The 9,281-nt window shown below is 36.3% G+C and overlaps 1 protein-coding gene across 1 annotated transcript in view; it reads left to right on the top strand.

Annotated features, from left to right (window-relative positions):
- The window catches only part of LOC119782313 (cell surface A33 antigen-like), a 13,264-nt gene extending 6,559 nt beyond the window's left edge, over positions 1 to 6,705 (top strand). The window contains exons 5-7 of the mRNA XM_038283234.1: positions 1,317 to 1,433; positions 1,525 to 1,657; positions 5,359 to 6,705. Of these exons, the coding sequence (XP_038139162.1) occupies positions 1,317 to 1,433; positions 1,525 to 1,657; positions 5,359 to 5,734 (626 nt within the window). The 3' untranslated portion in view covers positions 5,735 to 6,705. The remainder of the gene's footprint in view (positions 1 to 1,316; positions 1,434 to 1,524; positions 1,658 to 5,358) is intronic.
- Positions 6,706 to 9,281: the final 2,576 nt, after the last annotated feature.

Raw genomic sequence — 9,281 nt, 5'->3', positions numbered from 1 at the left:
AAGAATAGTTTGTACGGAAGCAGGCATGTTTTATTGGCTATAAGCATTGATATAATTTAATGTTGTAACAGAAGAAAGTTTAAATTAAAAAAAAAGAAGGAAGATAATTCTTCTCTGGTGGCTGAATGAGGAGAAGGGGCCACCATCAAACGGATAAAGAAGTGGTCTAAATCTGGGATGTTTTCAAAATTATGTGAATATCAGGCAGCTCATTCATAATGAAATGATGATTTCAAGCTTGAAATGGACAAAACTTGTAGAAGTAGAAAACGGCTGTTTCCTACATTTTCAAAGCCTTTGATCAGGGTTGAAAGTATGGTCTGGTACTGTGTTCCTGTAAAGTTGGGTGGCATCCAGTACCAGGAAGACCTGCTGCCTGTTGTTTTGATGGGCCTCCTTCAGCGTTACCTGATCACAGTGAGATGGTTGCAATGTGTTTAAACCTCGCATATGCTTTCCAAAAGGTGTGTGGTGCGTGTTAAACTTTGAGAAACCGCTCTGTGATCTGTGATTTCTTCCACCTCATGAGAGTTGGTTTAACTTCATTAAAAGGCAAATAGACCATCTTTGAATATGTTTGTCTATAATTTATCCTTTTCTATCCCTTTAATTAGGATGTTGGTTTCTTGTCTTGAAAATTATGAATAAGGTCAGGATTTTTATGTAATATATGGTAGTGTATCATATTATTAAAAAAATGTAGGTGGATTTAAAGACTTAAACAGCTTTAACCATGAAACTCTAGTTTTGGTTAATCAAGATTTAAGATCACTCTTCTGTTCTGCATTTGCCACACCTAAAGTTCAGCTTCAGTATGGCTAAAAAGGAAAAAAAAAAAATCTAGATTAGTCAGCCCTGAATATTTATTTTATAATTTACTAGCTAGAGGCTGGAAATCAAAAATAAAGTATAGCTTCTTATTGGTTGGTTATAAGGGTCTTTATTTTTCAAGATGTATGCAGGATGTAAGAAAACAATACAAGTCATTAACTTTTATATAGTACTAGCAAGAAATTTAAAATTGCTTTCTTTCAAGAGTTTCTTTCTAATTTTTTTTCGCCATCTGTTGATCTCATATTTACCTGTTAAATCAGATGATGTCTCTAGTCCCTGAAAAAATCTATCATCTTCTAAAAATGATAGCCTATGGCAGTTATTTAGATCATGGATAGTAGTTTGGTCACCATGGAAAGGAAAGGGTTGGTCTAAAGCAATAGAGGTCTTCATTACTGATTTTAAAATTACTGGGATTGCTGGTATTCTAATGACATCAGAAAACAAGATTGTAATTTCTAGCTTTTGTGATTGTCTTTCAGACGGAGGGATCCTGTCCCTATATAACATCTCCAAAGAAACCTCTGGATTCTACGTCTGCACATCGAGCAACAAAATTCGTTCTGCTACCTGCAACATAACGCTCACAGTCATGCCACGTAACTTAACTCTTCTTAACAGATCTGACAGTTATAGTAACTAATTCCCCTGTGCATTGTTGTCTTAACTCTTCTTCTTTTTTTTATGCAGCATCCATGAATGTTGGTCCAATTGCAGGGATCATTGCAGGAGTTGTTTTGGCTTTGATCTTATTCATCGTTATTATCTATTGCTGTTGCTGCCGAAAGAAGGACAAGGACAATGAAGAATATACTATGGCACGGTATGTTCTTTTGCTATTTCACTCACGCCTTAACCCTAACAAGACATGCTAGCATTTGGAACCATCCAAATTCTATACAAATATGAATCTGAAATTGTGGTTCAAGTCTTCTATTTCCCTGTAAGAAGTTGCTATAGTAACAATGGCGTGCACACTAAACTGCCATCTCAGAAGCATAAATTGGTGCTAAACTACTCTCGGAAGCCAAAATTGTGTTTTTTTTACAGCGAGTTGTGTTGGCAACTCACTGTTAAAAAAAAAAAAAAAAGGCCCCCTTATGTGCGTGTCGCTGACCCGATTGCCTTTACCCCACCTAGCGTGGTAATTTTATTAATTTTTTTAGCCCCCCTTTATATGTGAAATTATTTTTTTTTTTACTATTTGACTCAAATCTTGATTGAATTAGATGCATATTTGTGAGAGACATGAACACTAGGAAAATAAATTATCCAGCAATTCTTTCAAAACTTTAATACAAAACAACAAACTTTTCTGAATTAAATAAGTAACTTAAACATTAGCCTGTCCTGCTTTACTTAAAACTGTAAAAATGAATAAAAAAAAACAAACAAATAGTGAAAATTTTTGGTGCAACAACCAATTTGTAAACATATTCGTGCCTTAAATGCAATGTCTGTAGGCTACAGTTGTAAAACAGGAAGAAAAAGAAATAGCTCAATGCCACATTATGTGACAATAGCCTACTTTTACCGTTTATTTACCACAAATTTCTTCTGAGCTCTTGCAGCAGTAAGAAGTTGTTTGTCTTTGGGTGTTGAAGAGTAAAACTCTGAGCAAGAGAGTTTATAATAGAGGCTGACGATGAGCTCAGCTTTAATTAATTCTGTTAAAGATGAACTCTGTGTATGCACCTTGGAGTTCTATCTCTCCGGTTCTTCTCTCTGAAAAGAGATCACTCGGGACAAACTCTTTAAATAACACTTCATAACTTATATGTATTAAATAACCAGGAGACATGACAACAGGTTCTGATAGAAATTGTAATCTTAATCAGATCAGAGAAGTAGCTTAGAATTTACATGAGGCAGCTGCTCACCTCTCAGATTAACAGATAAAGAGGCATTTTATACATCTCCAGTATGCCACATCATCACATTTTACATCATACACGTTAGCCTTATCAAAATATTACACTTTGTTCTTACCTGAAGGACAGTGCTCTCATTCTTTTCCCAAATATTTGCCAAGTACAGAAGGAAGATTATAAGTATATATCTGGACAGAGGAACTATTTTAATTTGATAAACTATTGTGGAAAACATCAGTTCTGACACCCAACAGGCAGCTAATATTAAGGTGTAATAAACTCGCCCATTATCAATGATGATAATCCTAACTATTCAGTGGAACATTTTTTCCACATATCAGTCCATTTTTTCTTCATTAAGGAGAAAATCATCTCCACAAAACCAGTGGAAGATGGGATGCTGAGGACAAAGGACACAGCAGCTTGGATGTTGGGAAGGTCAGCTGCCTGAAAAACCTCCATCCACCTCTCTGCTGTTTCTTTGGACTACCAGGACTCCTTGCAGTTACACATTCTTCAGCATTTTAATCGTTCCATGTGTCCCCCATACTGCTCTGTTGTCTCCCGCTATGTTCTCCGTAAGCAACACTTGGCTGAACCAATGGGATGAGAGTATTCTGGATCGTTACACATAGTTGTCAGCTCATTGGTCACAACACAGGACTGGAAACAAGTTTACCATAAGTTTTATATCTAACGTGCCCTTGTTCTTCATTTTCCATTAGCTTTTTACTGTTTTTTTTTTTTGTTTTTTTTTTACTTTCACAGTAATACGGGACAAAGTGTTTTCCTTTTTCCACTAAATACGGGACAGGTACTTCTATTTCTAAAAAACGACTAAACGATTCGGCATTTAGCTCACCTAGCCAAAACATGTCCTAATCTGCCTACTAAAATACCGTACTAAACTTTTAAACTTTTTAATACTAAACTTTCTTCTTGGAAGCCAGAACGTGTGCTTAACTGCCGTCTCTTCAGCAAAAAAAAATACACATTAAGCTGCCATCTTGGCATCCACAGCATCTGCTAAACTAAAGAACAGTGGTAAGGACTTGCTCTATGTGACTTTTTTTTCCTTCCCACTCCTGCCCTTCAAAAAGTCTGTACATGTCAATGTATAGCTAGCCACTCACCTCAGGGCATTCAGGATTTTATTTTACAAAAACACATTACAATAATCACTTAAACATTATACATACACATGCTTCTTTTTCTAGTTTAGGAAATGTAACCATCTCTACCAAGCTCACATTTTTGTCCTCACCAGAGGTGTCAAGTAACGAATTACAAATACTTCATTACTGTACTTAAGTACACTTTTTAGGTATCTATACTTTACTCCATTACTTATTTTTCTTCCTACTTCTGACTTCTACTCATTACATTTTCACACAAGTATCTGTACTTTCTATTCCTTACATTTTTAAAACAAACGTTACTTGTTACTCTTGGCTTCGGTTTAATCATTAAACGTTGTCAGATGACGACAGTGTCTAAACTTCACTCGCGCAGCTTCTCCTGTTACCCTGAAATCCCTCATCCTCTGTCTCTGCCACGCCCCGCTGCGTTCCAGACCGCCTGTAAAGCAAAGTATACAGCCTCTGCTGTTCCTCCCGTCTTGCTGCGCTCCGACTTATCCTCAAAGCTCGAGGAGAGAATGTGCAATATTATCATTAAATGCGTATGAGCAAAACATGCAGAAATGAACGCTTAATTTAATATGACTGCTTAAAAATATCATGTGAATCAGGAAATTGTCTATTACCCAAACTGAACGATTGTTATTCTCTACTTCAAAAAAACACTTTAGATTTTAAAATGGAAATTTATATATATATATATATATATATATATATATATATATATATATATATATATATATATATATATATATATATATATATATATTTTTTTTTTTTTTTTATTTACAAATTATATGTATGGATGCATAAACACCTCATTTTATTTCTGTGTTAAATTCTGTTTAAAGTAACAGATCATTAAAAATGTCTCTGGACCTTTACTGGTTGATGATTTTCTTTATTTGGACCCCACTGATTTTTAATTGGTTACTCCTGGTTTAATGTTTCTAAATATTTATTTCCTGTCATGTGCTCCATCCAATGCAGATCATTGGCTCCATCCACATCTAGTGAAAACTGGTGTGATTGGATGAGTCATATAACGCAAACACTCATTGGTTAGCTTAAAGAAATCATCAGAAGCAAGCAGGTGTTCTTCAAACTGCTAACATGAATTGTCTATGCCATGCTGCAATGTTGGATTCAGAAAAAGATGTTGAAATGTCTGAAAGGTGGGACACAGACGAAAGCATATCGGGAGACGGAGACCAACAAGACCTCCCTCATCCTTGGCCCTATCTCAGAGAATTTTTAGAAATAGTCGAAAAATTGAGCTTTCAGTTCATATAGTGGCATCTGGCTGTTTTTTTAAAGGTTACTTTATACTTTTATACTTTGAGTAGTTTTAGGAGCACATACTTTTTCCCTTTTACTTGAGTAAAGAGGTCAAGTTGATACTTCAACTTTTACCAGAGTGTTTTTAAACTGCAGTATCTATACTTCTACTGAAGTAACAAACGTGTGAACTTTTGACACCACTGGTCCTCACTGTTTGACTGTCTACTTTTCAGAGTTAATGATGAAGACAAGGAGGTTGTTGAAAATGGTGGGGGTCGCAGCGTTGATGGGAAGGGGAGCCCACGAGACTCCAGAGTCAGCAAACCAGTTGAACGACAAGATGACTATGAGGAGAGGAGTGAGCGCAACTATGATCGCCGCAGCGACTACGACGACCGCAGAAGCGACTACGACGACCGCAGGAGCGACTACAACGACCGCAGAAGTGACTACGACGACCGCCGGAGCGACTATGACGACCGACGCAGCAAGCACAGTGACCGCCATGAGCGCTACGATGACGACCGCCGCTATGATGAGCGACGTTACAACGATCGCAGAGATCCTCGCTCTGATGATGACCGCTATGATGATCGTGACAGACCCTAGAGGAACTGGAATGAGGTGACCAGGACCATCCATGTGCATGAAATCAGAAGATTCTCACTTTTTGCTTTTTTGTTTGTTTTTTTAAATCCCTATACACAAATTATTTACCTTAAATTATTTTCCTGGGATTTTACAACTTAACACAAAACATTTTGCTTGATCAGTCATTAATCAACAAGTGGACTGGGGGGGCAAAGAGCAGCTGCAGAAAAATATCAAATTGATGAGCTGTTCTGAACTGTACTATTGAATATTGACAAAAATTTAATTAATACAAATTTTATTTGCTCAAATAACGATGTACGTGTGAGCTAACTAGACCATGAAATATTAACTGATCTTCACAGGATTTTATTTTGAGGATCTATTTGTAAAGATACATTTTCACAAAATATGCTTTGATGCTTACCTTATTTTGGAGTCATATAAAGGTGTTCTATTTGGTTTTGTTGTTTTTTTTTAATAGGTGTTTCTCTTTGGGTTCTAACTAAATGTAATATTTTATCACTTCCTTGTTAGAGGCATTGTATACAAATACCAAGGCTGTAACAAAATGCTGTAATAGTTAAGGAAGTATGTGAACAGATTACTTGGCATTTTAGTTCACTTTTGTTTTTTTGGTTTTGCTACTGGGTGTTAAAGAAGGTAACTTTTAAGTTAGAATTATTTTAAAGGCTACCTTCACAGCAGGGATAAAGGCTTTATGTTGGTGCATTTAAATGTTTTATTTAGACCATGGGTATTGCCCTTTGTATGATGTACAAATGTAACCTTTAATGCTCTTGGTGTTGGCAGTTTCCCTCTTTAACCACGCTATAAAAACAGGAAATATATCTTCAGCTGAATGTTGAAATTATCCTTACTCTCTTATCCTGTTAATGTTTTCTGTGATTTTGCTGTTTTTTTCTGTTTGAGATTCCAACATTCAATTTACAGAAAAATCTTTTCATTGCAATGTTTTGAATTGAATTTTAACTGAAAATGCCACCCGCTGCACCATGTCAAAAAGTGTTACATAGCTTTTAATGGCATTTAATAAAGATTATCTTAAATAAGCCCTCAGCTTTGGGAATGTTTCTTAAAATGAAAACATACGATTTTAAATATTGACACCAGATGGCAATAAGGGGTTCCCTTAACTGTTTTTGTTTTTTCAAACCAATACAATATTTGTTATTTTTGCAACAGATTTTTCTATTCTTGTTTCCTTTGTCTTCTAAAACCAAAGCAAATGTACTTAAAAAAAATTTTAATACATGTTTATACAATGTTTTTTAACCCTAAAATAACCAAAGGCAGGCTATTGGAGGTAAAAGGCTGCAAAATACAGGTGAAAGCCAGTAAATTAGAATATTTTGAAAAACTTGATTTATTTCAGTAATTGCATTCAAAAGGTGTTACTTGTACATTATATTTATTCATTGCACGCAGACTGATGCATTCAAATGTTTATTTCATTTAATTTTGATGATTTGAAGTAGCAACAAATGAAAATCCAAAATTCCATGTGTCACAAAATTAGAATATTACTTAAGGCTAATACAAAAAAAGGGATTTTTTTTTAGAAATGTTGGCCAACTGAAAAGTATGAAAATGAAAAATATGAGCATGTACAATACTCAATACTTGGTTGGAGCTCCTTTTGCCTCAATTACTGCATTAATGCGGCGTGGCATGGAGTCGATGAGTTTCTGGCACTGCTCAGGTGTTATGAGAGCCCAGGTTGCTCTGATAGTGGCCTTCAACTCTTCTGCGTTTTTGGGTCTGGCATTCTGCATCTTCCTTTTCACAGTACCCCACAGATTTTCTATGGGGCTAAGGTCAGGGGAGTTGGCTGGCCAATTTAGAACAGAAATACCATGGTCCGTAAACCAGGCACGGTTAGATTTTGCGCTGTGTGCAGGCGCCAAGTCCTGTTGGAACCTGAAATCTCCATCTCCATAGAGCAGGTCAGCAGCAGGAAGCATGAAGTGCTCTAAAACGGCTGCGTTGACCCTGGATCTCAGGAAACCGAGTGGAGTGACACCAGCAGATGAAATGGCACCCCAAACCATCACTGATGGTGGAAACTTTACACTAGACTTCAGGCAACGTGGATCCTGTGCCTCTCCTGTCTTCCTCCAGACTCTGGGACCTCGATTTCCAAAGGAAATGCAAAATTTGCTTTCGTCAGAAAACATATGGGAGAACTCAAATCACTGACCCAGTTCATTGGCCCATGAAGGGAGCTTCTCAGGAGTGACAGCAGGGAATCCCAATTACACAAGAAAAGACGGTGAGCCAATCAGGAGCTTGCGGGTGGCCTTACCTCAGGTAGTGGGCTTCAGTCCCCCCCTTAAACCCCCCCTAAATTACATCCATGACTGTCAAAGTATTTATATGGCAATACAAGCTTATTTCATCATTACATTTTCACTTAGCACATTCATTGCTTTACTGGAATCAGATTTATTGCCAAGTAGGATTGCAATAATGAGGTTTAGTAAAGAATAATAAGTCCCAAAGTTAGGGTTGCGACTCCATTTCGGGTCCTTGATCAATCAGGATGGAGTCTTGAGATTCACCATGAAAATTAGCTAAACTGAATTATTGATCTTGAGGATTTCAATGTATTATTATTACAGCTTGTTAATTTGTAGAAACATTTGCATTCTCATCCAATTATTTGGGTCCTGAGTCAACTCTGACATAATTTTGTGGGTTAAAGGCTTGCAAGTTTGGGAACCTGCGGTCTAGACCCTTATTTCCAACCCCCTCCCCACAACTGTGTGTGAATATAAAGGAGGGAGTTTCTGCTGCAGCAAGCTACGGAGCTGACTGGGTTACCAACATTTCAAAATAAAACAAAGGCGACCTTGAAAAATTCAGTCCTACTCATCTAGTTCTACCTACTTAATATGGAAGAGGATTAAGGCCACTGAAAAAATTAAAAAAGTTAACTGATTTTAAGTATTATTTCAGTTTAAGGGGAAAGTCAGAATTCTGACTTACTTCTCAGAATTCTGACTTTTTTTTTTTCAGAATGAGCAATTGTGTAAAGTCAGAACTCTGAGATTAAAGTCAGAATTCTGACTTTCTTCTCATATTATACTGAAATAAAATTTTAAAATCTCAGAATTCTGACTTTAACGTCAGAATTATTACAAGAAAAAACTTAGAATTCTAAGGAAAAAGTCAGAATTCTAACTTTTTTCTCATATTATACTAAAAATCTGTAAACTTTTTTTTCAGTGGCCTAATCCTCTTCAATGACTTAATGATTTTAGGCTTCACCTTTCAAGTAAAGTCAAATAAAAATTACACAATGGAAAAGGTAAAGCTTAGGGGTTCAGTAAAATCAAGAAATCCTAAATTAGACCCCAATTTAATAATTTGGAGATTTTTCAATTATTTATTTCGATAAATGTGTTATTATGTTAACATGTTCTCTTTTATTTTACTCTCTGCGTAAGTGAATGGTTTATTATGAAGCGAAAGGACGGACGACATTGAACTGTGCGCAGCTTTACGCATCTCCCTCTCCCCGTGCGCTGGTGTCCCGTTATAA

Source organism: Cyprinodon tularosa, unplaced genomic scaffold (genome assembly GCF_016077235.1).
Source record: "Cyprinodon tularosa strain WSP-4 unplaced genomic scaffold, ASM1607723v1 ctg191, whole genome shotgun sequence".
In the NCBI taxonomy this organism is placed as follows: Eukaryota; Metazoa; Chordata; class Actinopteri; order Cyprinodontiformes; family Cyprinodontidae; genus Cyprinodon; species Cyprinodon tularosa.
Note: the sequence above shows the minus strand (reverse complement) of the source record. Positions and strands in the feature narration are given on the sequence as shown.